Consider the following 16563-nt stretch of genomic DNA (forward strand, 5'->3'; position numbering starts at 1 on the left):
GGAACGGAGGGGCGAGCGGTACCAGTCCGGGCGGCAGTCCCCGTGCGTGCGCCAGCCCCGCCGCAATGCCCGTGCTGGCCGCAAGGGGGCGCCGCCGCTGACTCCCGGAAGGAGTCGCTCGGCCCCGCCCCGCCGCTCGGCCCCGCCCCTCCCAGCCGCCACTCCGGGTGCGCGGGCGGTCGGCCCCACGGACGGCGGCCGTGGCGGCGATACCGGGCCGGGAGGGAACAGACACAGAGCGGGGCCGGGGGCCGTCATGCCGCCATGCTGCCATGCCGCTGCCGCCGCTGCCGCTGCCCGCCCTGCTGCTCGGCCTCGTCGTCGTCGCGGCGCTCGCCGGGCTACTGGCGCGGTCAGGGCCTGGGGGGCGTGGGAGAGGCCCACAGGGACTCGCGTCGGGGGGTGGCAGGGTTGAGGCGGCCCGCAGAGATTGTGGGAGGGCCTGGGGGGCGAGTAATGGGGTGACAAGGGGCCTGGGGGTGTAACAGGGCTGAGGGAGGGCTTTGCTGGGGTGGAGGCAGCTCGCAAGCGTCAAGGGAGGGGCCCACGGGGCTGGCGGTGGGGCGACGGGGATTGGGGACCCACCGGGGTTTTGGGGGGGTGATAAAGCTGGGAGAGTACATAGGGATCATGACGGAGACCCCTGAGTCTGGCAGTGGAGTGACAGGGGGGTTGGGAATGCACAGGGGCTGGGGGGGAGGTGGGACATAGGTCTGGTAGTGAGGTGGCAGAGGCGTAGGAGGGCTCGCAGGGGTTTTTTGCGGGGGGTGGCAAGGCTGGCTGGGGTAGTGTCAGGTTGGAGGAGAGTCGTGGGGATGCCTATGGTGCTGCCAGTGGTATGGGAAAACCCATGGGGGTGAGGATGAGGTGTCAGGGGCCTGGTGTGGACTGCAAGGACTAAGGTGGCCAAAGAGGGCTTGAGGGGGTGTGAGGAGTTTGGGGTGGCTCACAGGCTGGGGTAGAGGTGTGAGGGATTGCATGGGAGTGTTCAGGGGTTTGAGGGAGTCCTGGGGCTGGGGGCTGGTGTCCAGGAGTTTGGGAAGGCACACAGGGCTAGATGGGAGGATGTCAGGGGCTTGGGGACTGATGAGTATGGAGAGTCTACAGGAGTGGGCATGGGCTGTGAAGGTGTATGGGGGTCAAAGTAGGGGCTCAGGCCTGGGGTTAGAAGGAGAGGTGTTGGGGCTTGTGACACCTGCAAGGTCTCTGCCCCAGCTTGAGCCACATGTGGTGGCAGGGCCAGGCCCTAGGAGCAGCTATCCAGCTGGAGATCCTAGAGCTGGTGCTCAAAAAGGCAAAGAGGGTCTCCAACCTCCAGTCTCAGAGGTAAGGCTGACTCTGGCCCTTTACCTGCCTCTGCAGATGGCTGGCATGTCGCCTGGCTGTCACCTGGTGCCGACAGAAGCTTCATGCAGAGCTGAAGATTGGTTCTTTTGGCTTTTTCTGGGCACAGAACATCAGCCTCAAGTTCCAGCGAGAGCAGCAAACTGTGGTGGGTACCTGGGTGAGGGGTGATCACCAGCGATGAGGCAGGCAGAGCCACTGCAGTCACTTCCAGGCTGGCAGCAAACTCCTGCAGCCAAGTTCCTGTTGTGCAGCCCTGTAGCTGGTACCAGGCCCTTCTTCCTACAGCCATACTTGGGTATTTTGGTGGCTCCCTGCATGATGCCAGGCATTGGGAGCAGAGTGGAAACGTTGGGATGAGCATCAGAAGGGAGAGACAGGTTGTTTCTTTTCTCACCTATCTGTACATCCTTGCAGGAGATTGACAACGTCTGGATCTCCAGTAAACTGAGCCGGGAGATGCCGTATGTACCCCTGCCCCAGCTCCCTTTCTGCTTTTCTCAGCATTGTGGTCTGGCTCATCCCTGGCCTTCCTGATTGCAGTTCTGCTGCCTTTATACCTTTCTGCAGTCCCTATTTCCCTGTGGTCTATTCTGTAGGGGAGTGAATCACTCCTTGAGGTGGCAGTGTCTTGGGGGTGGCCTTGTGCCAGTGTGTGAACTGGCATGGGCAAGATACAGGAACAACCCCAAAAACATGTTTAAGATGCAAGTAATAGGTTTATTCTCATTACCTGAAGAACTAGAGGATCTGCACGGCAGCACCTGGGCAGAGGTACACAAACAGGGACAATGGCACCATGGGGCTTGGGTCCTTGATAGAGAGTGAAAAAGCTTTCAGACCTGCTGCCTTCCTTGTAGATCAAAGGTTCTTGCAGGTGTAGCTTTCCACTATGCTGAGGTCTTTCCCACAGCAGGGCAGGAATCTCAAGGATGTTTGGTAAGGTGCCCCTGAGTCCTTCACAGACTTGTAAAGACCTAAATGCAGATGTTCTACTTGTCAAGGATGCAGATCTAAGCTCTGAGTGGTAGGATATGTGTGTTTTCCAGCACTCCAGCTGCAAGTCACTTGAGAGCATTTGCAATCCTCCTTGCCATTCTTCTGCTGTTCTACAGTTGGTCCTACGTGCTCCCAGGGTGGGAGGCATCCCTGGCCATGGGGCTAGGTGTGCCATGTGTGAGCTATTGTAAAAGCTGCCCATGCTGTTCTTCTGTAGGTGCTACTTTGAGCTGTGTTTTGGCGAGGTGCGAATCCGCACAGATCTCCAGAAGGGCCCCAGGTTGCAGCCATCTGTCCCGGAGGCTCCCAGAGAAGCCAATGGAAGCGAAAGTAAAGCAACCCTGACTCTTAAACCCTCCTTGCTGAGGCTTCTTAGCCAGGTGAGGTATAGGCTTGGTGAGAGGCTGTTGTGGGCTGTGCTGCAGTTGGACATCCCTCACACTAGCGCCTTCCTCCCAGCTCTTTTCCATCCACATGGACTCCATCAACATCATGGTTCTGCATGTGGCCACCTCGGAGTCTCTTTGGCACATCCAGGCCAGCAAGGCGCGTCTGCTCCTGAATGGCAGCGGGAAGAGGTAGCTCTGTGCTCGTGCCTGGCTCTGCTTCCTTGGGCAGGCCCTGGGGCTCAGGGGTCAGGGGGGCTCCTCTGACCCTAACCTGATGTTTCACCTCTTTCTGTCCTGCTTGGCATCCCATGTCACCTGCAATGTGACACATTAACCTCCTCCAAGGCTACCCTTGTCCCTCCTTTAATGAGAAGCTTGAGTTGTGTGTTCTCCAATTTATGAACTGCTGTGCACGGAGTAGGGCTATGCTTTGCTTTTGGGAGGGTTTAGCTGAGGGACTTGGGGTTCTTGTGTCCCAGAAAAGAGAGGACAGGGGCTTGATTTGAAGGCAGCAGAGCCCACATCCTCTGTCTGTTCTCTGCTCTCCCCAGCCTGACCTGCGAGTTGAGCTTCACAAAGGTGAACAGCAAAGTGCTCCGGAGCAGCCAGCTGGTGAGTGCTGGGCAAGGAGGAAATGTCACACTTCGACCCTGGCCACTGGCTCACTGGAACAGCCTAAGGACCTGTTCTGGTATCTCCCTGAAGCTGAGTGGTGCTGACAGATCTTGGGCTCCCGGAAGGGAGCTGGGTAACTAACTTCCTGTGCTCCCCTTGCCTATGTCTCCATACAGGATGATGCCTGCCTGGCAGAGCTGACCCTAGCATTCTCCCTCTTGCTGGAGATCAGCAGCAAACAGCAGTTGGTGGGCGTCAGGCTACGTGTCTGGACCCTGCAGGCAGAGCTGCATGAAGGGCTCTTCTGCAGCCCACTGCTGCACCATGTTGCTGCTGGACCCCAGCACAGCAGCACGGAGGAACAGCCCAGTGCAGGTCAGAGATGGAGACAGGGATAATCTTTGGACAGGGCAGAGGCTGGTAGTCTCCATACTTTCACTGGAGTCAGAGGGATTTGGCTGTGCCATCACTCCCTCCTGCTGCAGGGCATGGGGTTTGGGCAAGAGCCTTCCTGTGACTCTGTGTGTCCTTTTTCAGGCCCAAGGGAGCCTCTGAAGTCCCTGTCTCTGCTGAGCAGGGACACACTGCAGCTCATCCCCAGGAGGGTGGAGGTGAAGCTGGAAAACACCAGCACGGTGCTGTCTGTGAATAGTCAGAAGAGGTGAGGAGGCAGAGGAGGCTGTCCTAGCCCAAATTAGCTCTGCAGACATAGCCCTGGGTATAACTATGCCATTCTCTGCCCATCCATTGCTCTGCCCAAAACAGAGCAAATCCTAGAGAGGTAAGGTCTGAGTTTGGCCTGGGTCTGAGCTCTTGGGGAAGAAAGAAGGCCTGTGAACTGTTCATCCAGTAGGACAGCCTGATGGGTTCCCTTGCTGATGGGATGAGAGTGCTGGGCTGTACTGCAGCTGGGCACTGGCTGGCGTCTTTGTCCATGACAGCATGCCAGTCAGCTGAGGATGAGAGATGGAGGATACAATGGTGCAGTTCCCTCCTGGTAGTGACTCCTTCCTTCTTCTAGGCACCTTACCTGGAGCCTGAAGCTGCTGCAGTTTCTATATCAGCATGAAGAGGAGCAAATTCCACTGCGCAACTTCACGTCCACCTCAGACCTGAACCAAATGAGTATAGACCTCCAGCTTGATGGCAAGTAGCCAGGATCAGGAAGGCTCTCATTGGTCAGGGATGTTGTCTATACCTTCCACCACCCCTTACTTCTCCTGCTCTCTCTCCCCAGATGGCCTTCTCCTGTCCCAGAGTCGCCAACGCATCGTGTGCCTCAGTTCCCTGAAGACAAACCTGCAGGTGAGTGGGCACTAGGCATGCTCCTGTCCCCGCAGTCTGGCTGCTTCGGCTCCTGGCACAAGTTTTTCTGCTCTAGGTCACAGCAATTGACCTCTCGGCTGCCGTGCTGCTCAACACTTGCATCATCCACTACCGCCACCAAGAGCTTTCACTCTGGCTGGGCCTGTTGGCACGGGAATACAGGTGCCAGGCAGTGCCTGTCCCCAGCCAAGGGCACAAGGGAAGGTAAACTTGGCCTCGGTGCAGCTGCTGGTATTGCAGCTTGTTTCCCCTTGCCTGCCACACTTTGGCAGGGTGCCTGTGCACATAGCACCTTCTTTGCTCTGTGCATGGCCTGTGGGATGGGGAGACTGGTATGGAGAGTGGTGGGTAGTCAGTGGGCCCCTGTGGAGAAGGCGTTCCTCTGGGCTTGCTCCCTGCCAGGCTCTGTGGCACCCCAGTAACAGCCTGTCCCTGCTTGTCCCATGCAGGAGCTATCCCCAAATCATAGCACCCATCATCCTATGTGCCTCACTGTCCAATGTCAACGTGTCAGTGCAGCTGGGGGACACACCACCCTTTGCCTTGGGCTTCAACTCCATCTCTGCAGGTACAGGCTGGCAGCTGGCACCAGGGTGGTTGCTTCTTGGGGGCTGGTGGTTCTGCCAGAGAGGTACCAGGACATGAAAAGGGACGGTCATGTTTCCTTTGTGTTTGCTCATGTTTGTGTCTGGCCAGGGGCTGCATACCCCTGCCTGGATGTGTCTGGGGCCAGCTGAGCAGGCAGCAGCAAGCCCTGCTCATGCTTACCCCCTTCTCTCTGCCCACAGACTACCAGCACCTGCGGCCACAGAGCGTGCACCAGCGAGTCGTGCTGGCTGTGGACCACCTCTGCTGGCGTGTGGGCAACGACTCACACATTCAGCGTGCCCCACATCCCCCCAACATGCATGTGTGGGGAGAAGCCCTCATCCTTGACTCCTTCAACCTGCAGGTGAGGGATGAACCAGAGGGTTAAGGGGTGGCTCTTGGGTGCTTGTTTGCAGCTCCATGAAGGTGGCATTAGGACATCCTGCAGCCTGAGAGTGATTGTACTGTTTGTCCTGTAGGGCAGCTACAACCAACCCTTGGGCATGTCCAGTGCCCAGTCAGACACGCTGTTCCTGGACTGTACCATCCGGGGGTTGCAAGTGGAGTCATCCGACACCTGCACCGAGTGCCTGGCCAGGGTCCTGCCCCTTTTCTGCCTGCAGCCCAGTGGAACTGAGCTCTCCAAGCAGCCATCGTCTGCCTCAAGTGAGCCCTGGGGGCTGCTCTGGAAGGTGGATCTGAAGGTGGAGGACGTGAACCTTTTCACACTCTCAGCTCCAGTGGGTAAGTAACATTAAAAGTGACCCTAGATGACTGTCCTGGAGGAACCCTGCGGTCAGAGGAACCTGATGTGTCATGGTGTGCCTCCTCCATGCTTCCAGCACTGATGTGCCATCCCTCTAGGTGCCCTGGAGCTGCGTCTGGACACGCTGACTGTCCTGGGCAATGCTGAGAGCTGCACGGTCAGTGTCCAGGGCATGGTGCTGGCCTTGGTGAAGAGCATTACAGAAAAGATGCAGCCATGCTGCAAAGCTCCTGCCATCCCCAACCCAGTGGCAAGCCTCTCCATGATCTCTGTCACCTACCACAGCAGCATTCGCTCCCTGGAGGTTGGTGTGGGCCTCGGATCTCTGCGTTATCCTGTACTGGTGGGCTTGGGATGGAAGGGGCAGAGGGAGGACTGGATGGCACTGAAAGTTGCTGGCAACAAAAACAGGGCTGGGCTGTGCTAGACCCAACAGTGACTTGGTGCTTCCTCACTCTCTGTGCTGTAGGTGCAGTGTGGCGAGGGCCTGGCGGTGCTGTGGAGCCCACCTGACCACATGCACTTGTACCATCACACCTTGGCCACCCTGCAGTGCCATGAAGCCTTGTGGTGTGCCTTTGGTCATGGGACACCTCTGTCCCTGCCTCCAGAAAGCCCAGCACCCCACCCAGCCACCCCTGCTGAAACCCCAGGGTCCCTCCAGCCAGATGGGTCCTCCCCGAAAAGACTTCTGTCCCTGTCGCTGGAGCTGAGCTCTGCCAAGCTCACAGCCTTTGTCTCTGAGGCCAACTACATCAGCATGGCTGCCGAACGGACCTCTGTGAGCTGGCATGGTGGTGCCCTCCATGGCTACTGCCCTGAGCTGGCTGCTGGCTTTGATGGACACAGCATCTTCAGCTGCAAGGAGGTGGAGGTGAAGTTGCTGCCAGAGCTGGAGGAAGTCATCTTGCACCGCTGCGCCTTCCCCACCCTCCGCACACTCCGCAACCGTGGCTGGGCCTTCTCCTTCGCCAGCGTAACCGTCGAGTTCCCTTACCAGTATGACTTCTCCCGCACGCTGGATGCTGCCGTGGGTGTGCAAAAGTGGCTAAAAGGCCTGCACCGGCACGGGCACCCTGCCAGCACGGCGCTACCCCCCGACCTCCTGCTCAAAGTGACACACTTCTCCTGGGTCTTCCTGGATGACGTTTTTGAGGTCAAGTTACGAGATAACTATGAGCTGATGAAGGATGAGAGCAAGGAGAGTGCCAAGCGTCTCCAACTGCTGGATGCCAAGGTGGCTGCTTTGCGCAAGCAGCATGGTGAGCTGCTGCCTGCCCGTAAGATCGAGGAGCTCTACACCTTGCTGGAGAAGAAGAACATTGAGATCTACATCCAGCGCTCGCGGCGCCTCTATGCCAATACACCCATGCGGAGGGCTCTCCTTACATGGACCATAGCCCACTTGGAGCTGGTGGCCATGGCTGATGAGTCCTTCCATGGCACAGAACGTGTGTTGGAGCAGATGAAGGACCTGGACAGTGTCAGCCCGTTCCCTGCTGAGGGTCTGGAGATGGTCACCCAGTGGTGCCGCATGATGAAGGGCAGAGTTGGCAGTTTCTTTGGTGAGTTGCTTCATGTGAGGGTGCCCCTTCAGGATGGCACAGTGGCTGTGTGGCTTGGGCTCTCAGGGCAGGGGTGATGTGCAACCAAGCAGAGGTAATTACTTTTGGAGATTCAAAGCAGTGGGAAGGGAGCAGAGATGACAGAACAGCCGTTCAGGACGTGTCCCAGAGTGGGGGACTGGGGCAGTGTCCCTACAGTGCCCATGTCTCAGCCCTTCCTCTGCCCCACAGTGCGGATCCGTGACTACCCTCGCTACCTCTTTGAGATCCGGAACTGGCAGCTCTCTGGCCGGCTGATTGGGGCTGAGCAGTGTGGCCAGGCCTGCTCCCGGTACCGCCAGGTCCTGAAGCTGGGGCTGCCTTGGGGCGATGCCACGGTGGAGAGGAACATGCCACCCTTGAAGTTCTACCATGACTTCCACTGTAAGAGCTGGACGGACAGGGGAGCTCTGTGCCAGGGTGGGGAAGGGGCTGCATGGAATGTGGACTAAGCCAACCTCTGTGTTCCCAGCTGAGATCTCCCAGTACACCATTGTGTGGGGGCCCTGCTGGGATCCAGCCTGGACCCTGATCGGCCAGTGTGTGGATCTCCTCACCAAGCCCTCGGAGGACCCCAGTGCCCCATTGCCCTGGTGGGACAAAAGCCGCCTTCTTTTTCACGGAGACTGGCACATGGACATTGAACAGGCCAACCTGCACCAGCTGGCTACTGACGTGGGTACTGACAGGGTAGGGAGCAGGGTGCGATGTGGGGTCAGCTCACACCTGTCTGTCCTTACGCTTGTCCTTGCAGGACCCCTATAACACCACAGAGAACATGCACTGGGAGTGGAACCACCTCTCCTTCCACTGGAAGCCTGGGCAGTTTGTCTTCAAGGGTAACCTCGACATCAATGTCCGGACAGCCTCCAAGTGAGTGTGGGCCCAGAAGCACAGAGGCTGCCACCAGTGCTGAGGGGTAAGCAGCACTGCTTTCTGTCTTCAGGTACGATGACTGCTGCTTCTTGCACCTGCCTGACCTGTGCATGACGCTGGACCTGCAGTGGCTGTGTCACGGCAACCCTCATGACCACCATGGTGTGGTTCTGCGCTCCCCTGAGTTCCTGCCTGAGGTGCCAGTCGGGCAGCAGTATGATTCCTACCGTGCCTTCCGCTCTGAGAACCTCAACCTCTCCATCCGGATGGATCTGACACGTCCCAATGACGGTGGGTCACAGCACCCCGGGGATCCCCTAGGGCCAGGGCAGGGCTTGCTGGTTTGAGCAGTCCTCGTGGGCGTTGGCTGACAGCAGGTATATTCTCAGAGCACTCCCAGCCCAGGATCCTGCTCTACAGCAGCACTCTTCGCTGGATGCAGAACTTTTGGGCCACATGGACCAGCGTGACACGCCCCATCTGCCGTGGGAAGCTCTTCAACAACATGAAACCCAGTAAGAAGAAGCTGGGACAGCATTACAAGCAGTTGTCTTACACTGCACTCTTTCCCCAGCTGCAGGCAAGTTCTGGGGGTGGGGGGTCAGGTGTTACCTCTCTGCTCTGCCTGCTCTGGGCTCTCACCCCCCACTTGCTGCTCTCTTGCAGGTGCATTACTGGGCTTCCTTTGCCCAGCAGCGGGGCATCCAAGTGGAGTGCTGCCAAGGGCACATCTTCACTCGTGGCACCCAGCGGCTCATCCCACAAGGTGAGTGGGGGCCCTGCCAGCAGAGCTTCCAGTCAGGGCAGGGCCCTGCTGAACCCTCTCCCTGTTCCCCAGCTGGCACTGTGATGCGACGCCTCATCTCGGAGTGGAGCATCACGCAGATGGTGAGTGACCTGAGCCAGGTCACCGTCCACCTCATGGCCTCCACTTGTGACGAGAATGCCGACCACCGGCTCGACACCCTGGTGAAGAAAACCCATCTGCTGAGCCTGTCCTCCCTCACCTACCAGCGGCACAGCAACCGCACAGCAGAGGAGGTACTGCTGCACACAGAGCATAGCAGCCTGTGCCAGCCTGGTGGCATCCACCTGGGACAAGGGGACCTTAGTCTTTTGGTACAAAGAGGAAGGGATTTGGTTGAAGAGGAAACAGACCTGATGGGCCTCTGATTTCCCAAGCACTTGGCCAAAAGGATGCCTTGTTCCAGCCACAGTGTCTCTGATAGGGGTCCCTATGAAGGGCCCTGGGGTGGTCCTCCAGATTCTGGTTCCCACACTCTGCCCACAGGGACTGGCAGGGCTCCCAGCTCCTCTGTGAGGCCTAAGGGTAGGGGCTGAGGTGGGCTGGCTTTGTCATGCTGAGGCTCTGACCCTCTGCACCCAGGAGCTGCCGCTGCGGGATGGGGATGATGGCTTCCACACACACCAGCTGCACCTGGTGGACCTGCGGGCATCCTGGACCACCACCAACAGGGACATTGCTTTTGGCCTCTACGATGGCTACAAGAAAGCAGCTGTGCTCAAGCGCAACCTGTCCACTGAGGCCCTGAAGGGACTGAAGATTGACACGCAGCTCCAAGCTAAGAAGCTGAAACGGGGCCCGCTCTCTACTCACTCTGTCCCTGCCAGAGTGACTGCTCCCATCACCAGTGGCCGTCCTGAGAGAGCATCCTCAGGAGGTGAGCACAGCATGGAGAGGAGCAAGCATGCTGGGTTGTATCAGTAATAGTGTCATCACCCCCTAGTAATGGTGAGGTCATGCCTCAATGTACTGGGTTCAGCTTCGGGTCCCTCACTAGGAAAGAAAGACACTGAAGTGCTAGAGTGTGCCCAAAGACAGGAACAAAGCTGATGAAGAGTCTAGAGCACAGGTATTCTGAGGAGCAGCTGAAGGAACTGGGTTTGTTTAGTCTGGAGAAAAGGAGGCTGAGGGGAGACCTTGCTTTACAAAACTTTGAAAGGGGCCTGTAGCAAGGTGGACATCTGTCCCTTTTCCTAAGGAAGGACAGGAGGAAATATCCTTAAGTTGCACTAGGGGAAGTTTAGATTGGACATTGGGAAAAATTTCTTCACCAAAAGGGTTGGCAAGCCCTGAAACAGGCTGCTCAGGAAAAGTGCTGCAGTCCCCATCTCTGGAAGGATTGAGAAGCCATGTAGATGTGATACAGAGGAGCATGGTTTAGTGGTGACCTGGCAGTACTGGCCTAATGGTTGGACTTGGTGATCTGAAAGGTCTCTTCCAGCCAGAACGATTCTGTGATTCTAAGGTGAAATGAAAAGGCAGCAATGTGCATGCTAGCCCAAAGCCACGCCTGCCTTCACCCTGTTATCCCCAGCCTGCCCCTTGCAGCTTGCACTGACTTCTCCTTTCCTAGGGGCCTACATGCTGCAGAAGCTCATTGAGGAGACAGACAAGTTCGTGGTCTTCACAGAGGAGGAATCAGGAGCTAGTGAGCAGCTGTGCGGCATCGCTGCCTGCCAAACCGACGACATCTACAACCGCAACTGCCTCATTGAGCTGGTCAACTGCCAGGTACCTGCCAAGGCCAGCCTGCCTGTCCCTATGCTCTCCTCATGGCCTTGCTATTGAGAGGGGCCATGCTGGCCCCTGAAGGGCTCATTTGATCCCAGAGTCTCTCCCACTGCAGATGATGCTCCGTGGTGCAGAGACAGAAGGCTGTGTGATTGTGTCTGCTGCAAAGGCCCAGCTGCTGCAATGCCAGCACCATCCTGCCTGGTATGGGGACACACTGAAGCAGAAGACATCGTGGACCTGTTTGCTGGATGGCATGCAGTACTTTGCCACAACAGAAAGCAGCCCCACTGAGAGGGAGCATGGGCAGCTTTGGCTGGAGGTGAGAAGATGGAGGAGCTTACAATCCCAGAATGGAGGGCATTGGAAGAAACCACTGGAGATCATCTAGTCCAACCCTCTCTGCTAAAGCAGGCTTACTTAGAGCAGGTTTCCCAGAATCATGTCCAGATGGGATTTGAATCTCTCCAGAGATGGAGACTCCATAAGCTTTCTGGCCAGCCTGGCCCAGTGTTCTGTTATCCTCAAACTGAAGAGTTTTTTTTCCCTTGTGAAAATGGGTGATGGTGAGCTTTCGGGGGGTCAGGCAGTCCTGTCAGTGCCTTGGCAAGGCAAGGAATGCAGAGACAACCAGCTGTGCCTCTGTGCCTCTGCAGGTGAAAAACATCGAGGAGCATCGGCAACGGAGCCTGGACTCAGTGCAGGAGCTGATGGAGAGCGGGCAGGCAGTGGGGGGCATGGTCAGCACTGCCACAGGTACTGCCCATGGAGCTGGCTGCTGTGCCTGCCCCAGTCCTGCTCACATGTGACCTAGAGGCTGGTGAAGCTGAGAGTACATGGCTTTACCCTAGATGGCTCCAGGAGCTGGCTGATGCTCTGTGTGCCATGAGGTCCCCAGAGTGCTAGGACATGGTCCTCTGACTGTGGTCTACCTGTGTGTCCCCAGACTGGAACCAGCCCTCCGAAGCCCAGCAGACCCAGCAGGTGCAGAGGATCATCTCTCGCTGCAGCTGCCGCATGTACTATATCAGCTACAGCCATGACATCGACCCTGAGCTGGCCACACAGATAAAGCCCCCTGAGACTCCTGCCAACCAGGAGAAAGAGGATCTGCTGAAGAAGCAGCAGGGTGGGTATATCCAAGCGTTGTATCTTGGAGGGCAGGGCTATGGGCTGACCAGCTAAGTTCAGGGATAGGCTGTGCTTGCCCTGCTGAGATCAGAGGGGTGTATACAGAAGAGGTTCCCAACCACATGGCAGTGCACTAGATGATGCTGCACATACTGTGCCTGCTGGAGCTGCTGTAACCACCTTGCCTTGTTCTTCATTCCTCTCCATCTCTGGCTGCTCCCCCCAAAAAAATCCCACTTCTGGCCATAGTGAGGCCACACTTTTGCTTCTTGTGTCCCTGCAGGAGCTGTGGACACGTTCACACTGATCCACCATGACCTGGAGATCTCCACCAACCCTGCGCAGTATGCCATGATCCTTGACATAGTCAACAACCTGCTACTGCATGTAGAGCCCAAACGCAAGGTACCCCCAAGGCTTCAGAGGTCACTGGGTCACTCACTGCACCCAAGTCAGTCCTGTCCCTGTGTCCAGGAGCACAGTGAGAAGAAACCTTCCCTTGTCCCCATGTCCAGGAGCACAGTGAGAAGAAACAGCGAGTGCGCTTCCAGCTGGAAATCTCCAGTAACCCTGAGGAGCAGCGCAACAGTATCCTACACCTGCAGGAGGCTGTGAGGCAGCATGTCGCCCAGATCCGGCAACTGGAGAAGCAGATGTACTCCAATGTGAAGGTGAGCCTGCATCCAGGTAGGGCCTGGCTCCCCAGGGTCCCTGCTGTGGGGCAGAGGTTACTGAGGGTTATCTGTCCTCCAGTCCCTGCAGGATGACAGCAAAAATGAGACCCTGCTAGACCTCAACCACAGGCTGCAGCAGCAGCTGAGCCAGGAGAAAGCTGACTTGCAGCTGGAGAGTGAGGAGCTGAACATACTGATCAGGTAGAGACAATTTCTGGTTTCTTCAGCATTGTGTTTCACAGAATTGCAGAATGGTAGGAAGGGATCTCTGGGGACCATCTAGTCCAATCCCCCTGCTACTGCTGGGTCACCCAGAGTACATTGCCCAGGGTCACATTTAAGCTAGTTTTGAATCTTTCCAGAGAAGGATGGCCTGGTCCAGGCCTTCAGCACCCTCACAGCACATTTTTTCCTCGTGTTCTGATGGAACTTCCTTCCAGACTCTGCCCATTTCTCCTTGTTCTGTTGCTGGACACCACTGAAACAAAACTGGCCCTATCCTCTTGACACTCACCCTTTAGACATTGGTCAGCACTGATAAGATCCCCTCTCAGTCTTTTCCAGGCTAAACAGCCCCAAGTCTTTGAGCCTTCCTTTGTCAGAAAGATGCTTCAGTCCCCTCATCATCTTTGTAGCCTCTGGTGAACTCTCTCCAGTAGTTCCCCATTTCTTTTGAGCTGGGGAGCCCAGACATGGATACAGTACTGCAGATGTGACTTCACTTAGGGCAGAATAGAGGAGGAGAACCTCCTTCATCCTGCTAGCCCCACACTCCCTTATGCCAGGGCTTGCACATCCCAGTCCTCTTCTCTTTGCTGCAGGTGCTTCAAAGACTTCCAGCTGCAACGAGCCAACAAGATGGAGCTGCGAAAGCAGCCAGAGGATGTGAGCGTGGCGCGGCGGACTGAGTTCTACTTTGCCCAGGCACGCTGGCGCCTGACTGAGGAAGATGGGCAGCTGGGCATAGCTGAGCTGGAACTCCAGCGCTTCCTCTACAGCAAGGTACCAAGCTGGATGGTGGCACCTGCAGCCCCTGAGCCAGGGCCTGGGAGGTACAGGGCTGACAGATCTTTGCACACAGGTCAACAAGTCTGACGACACGGCTGAGCATCTGCTGGAGCTGGGCTGGGTCACGATGAACAACCTCCTCCCCAACGCTGTGTACAAGGCAAGCGGCAGCCTGGGGGAAATAGCTTTACACCGTTGGGGACACATATGTGTCCTGTCCTCACCCCAGCCACCCATCCTCTTCCCTGCAGGTGGTGCTGCGTCCCCAGAGCTCCTGCCAGTCTGGACGGCAACTGGCACTGAGAATTTTCAGCAAGGTCCGGCCACCCGTGGGAGGCATCTCCATCAAGGAGCACTTTGAGGTGTCTGGGCCAGGCAGGGAGGTGGCAGGGTCCCTGTGAGGCATGAGAAGGATGTGCCTGATTCTGACATGCCTCTCTCCCTGCAGGTGAACGTGGTACCACTCACCATCCAGCTCACCCACCAGTTCTTCCACAGGATGATGGGTTTCTTCTTCCCTGGCCGCAATGTGGAGGAGGAGGAGGTGGGGGATGAGGAAGACAAGTCCAAGCTGGTGACAACAGGTGATAGGCTCATGGTCACCCTCCTCCCTGAGCAGTGTCTTTGAACAGCTCTGTCTGAATGCCCAAGATATGTTTGTAGGCAGCTGCTGGTGGGCCATGTGTTGAGGAAAAGGGACCTGTTTCTCTGGGTAGGGAGCCAGAGGGGAGAGCAGTGAAGCTGGGAAGGGTCAGGATCACAGTTAAGCCCTAGCAAGCCAGCAGCCACCACCTCCCATCCTCTTTGTCCCAGGGATTCCTGTGGTGAAGCCGCGGCAGCTGATTGTGGCCGATGACTCTCTGGGCCCTGGGAAAGGAGTTGCTCAGGGACTGAATCGAACATCCGGGGTGAGAAGATCATTCCGAAAGGCACCTGAGGTACCTGCTGCTGCCTTGATGGGGGGAATCTGGGAGAGCCCTGATGTGAAGCCCGTCTGTTTCCCTGGGACTGCAGGGCTGGGGAGCTATGTTCTCCCATGCCTGCCTGCCTGTTCTCTCTCGCTCCCTCCCACTGTCAGGATTTGTGACCTTTACACCTGCATGCTTGATGTGATCCCTGTAGCATCTCATTTTCCTGACATCATGCCAGAGCAGCTCTCACCTCTTGCCAGTGAGGCAATGCCATGGCTTATTGCCCAGCTGTCCCTTCCCCAGTACTTCCTGGCTGTGTCTCCTCTTCTTCCCTTATGGCTTGTGGTTTCTGCTCTGTTCCTAGCATCCTGTGGATGACATTGACAAGATGAAGGAGCGTGCAGCCATGAACAATTCCTTCATCTACATCAAGATCCCACAGGTGCCACTCTGTGTCAGCTACAAGGTATGGGGTCAGTGAGGTAGGATATGCTGGGGGAGGGAGCACAGCCTCTTGGGCTGGGGTGGCCTGGGGCAGCCTGGCATATTGTCTCATGGTCTCTCACACCCCTGTCATCTAGGGCGAGAAGAACAGTGTGGACTGGGGTGACCTGAATCTGGTGCTGCCATGCTTGGAGTACCACAACAACACATGGACATGGATGGATTTTGCCATGGCAGTGAAAAGGGATAGTCGCAAGGCCTTGGTGGCACAGGTATGTGGGACTCCACTCCATGGCGCTTCCTCTCTCCTTGCAGGGAGGCTGCCAGGGTAACCTCATAGTGGGCAGCGCGTTCTCTGGACTGGGAAGCAGGCTCACTGGCTTGGCAGCTCAGGCTCTCACGCTGTCTGTGGGGTTGCCATGAAGTACTGAGCCCTCTAACTCCCGGGACAGGTGATCAAAGAGAAGCTGCGCCTGAAGCCAGCAGCGGGTGCAGAGACCCGGGGGAAGCTGGAGAACAAATCAGATGGGACCATCCAGCAGCAGGAGAAGGATGAAAAGGCACGGCTGCTCATCGGGCTGAGCGTGGGCGAGAAGAACCCCAGCAAGAAGTCCATCTTTGGCAGGCGCAAATGATGGCAGCACCTGGCACGCCGGAAAGGGACTGGGCTGCTCTGTGCTCCTGTCTCTGCAGGGGCACTCCTGCCAGCAGAGAGGGCTGCGGTGCCCAAAGCAGGGGTTAGCTATGCACAGGCCCTCGACAGCCCTCTCTGTGTGCGTCAGGGGTGCAGCACCGCGGGGGTGTGAGGCACAACATGCTCCGGGGCAGTTTTGTGGGGTGGAGACCCCTGTGCCAAGGGCTTCCATGAGCCTCCCCTCTCCCTGCTGTGCAGGCCTTGGGCCCACTCCTGGGGCCTGGTAAAGCAGCAGGATTGTTCCAGGCTGGGAGAATGGGTAATGGGAGTGAGATTAAAAAAGTTTTTAATTTGGAACAGTCTTGAGCTTGTTATTTGCCTCCTCACTCATTCCACAGTGCCGAGCTCAGTGAGTAGCACCTGCTCTGGCTTCACCCCTTGCCCTTCTCTGTGAAGGTTACTCGGGGCACTCTCTTTTGGGGGGAACTCAGATCAGCTGCAGCCCCTCTCTCACCAGAGGCTCAGCCTTACCACTCATCTTTCTGTAAGCCCGTTGGGGACCAGGACTGTGCTTGGTGGACGGCTGCAAGTATCCCACTATCTGTCATGAAGCAAGTGGAATACAACGGGAGGATGAGTGGTTGAAAGGGAGCCCCAGAGTATGGCGGGGGGGTCCCGGAGGGCGGACCCTGCCCAGAATCGGGGCCGGGGGAGTGTG

At 57.2% G+C, this 16563-nt stretch overlaps 1 protein-coding gene across 1 annotated transcript; it reads left to right on the plus strand.

The window, feature by feature from the left end:
* The first annotated feature begins 53 nt into the window (after positions 1-53).
* Positions 54-16202, plus strand: BLTP2 (bridge-like lipid transfer protein family member 2). Its single transcript, XM_064165859.1, has 39 exons — positions 54-352; positions 1363-1492; positions 1762-1808; positions 2561-2723; positions 2803-2921; positions 3284-3344; positions 3524-3722; positions 3885-4008; positions 4369-4493; positions 4585-4652; positions 4729-4877; positions 5123-5241; positions 5462-5625; positions 5741-6005; positions 6126-6331; positions 6497-7592; positions 7824-8015; positions 8104-8306; positions 8386-8504; positions 8578-8798; positions 8897-9087; positions 9174-9273; positions 9346-9548; positions 9895-10189; positions 10886-11043; positions 11159-11365; positions 11700-11799; positions 11990-12172; positions 12458-12579; positions 12690-12845; positions 12928-13049; positions 13670-13850; positions 13930-14016; positions 14108-14218; positions 14305-14440; positions 14670-14794; positions 15132-15233; positions 15349-15483; positions 15664-16202. The coding sequence occupies exons 1-39, from the start codon at positions 273-275 to the stop codon at positions 15844-15846; spliced, it is 6747 nt and encodes a 2248-aa protein (XP_064021929.1). The 5' UTR covers positions 54-272; the 3' UTR covers positions 15847-16202.
* The last annotated feature ends 361 nt before the right edge of the window (positions 16203-16563 follow it).

This window comes from Pogoniulus pusillus, chromosome 27, assembly GCF_015220805.1.
Source record: "Pogoniulus pusillus isolate bPogPus1 chromosome 27, bPogPus1.pri, whole genome shotgun sequence".
NCBI classification, from domain to species: domain Eukaryota; kingdom Metazoa; phylum Chordata; class Aves; order Piciformes; family Lybiidae; genus Pogoniulus; species Pogoniulus pusillus.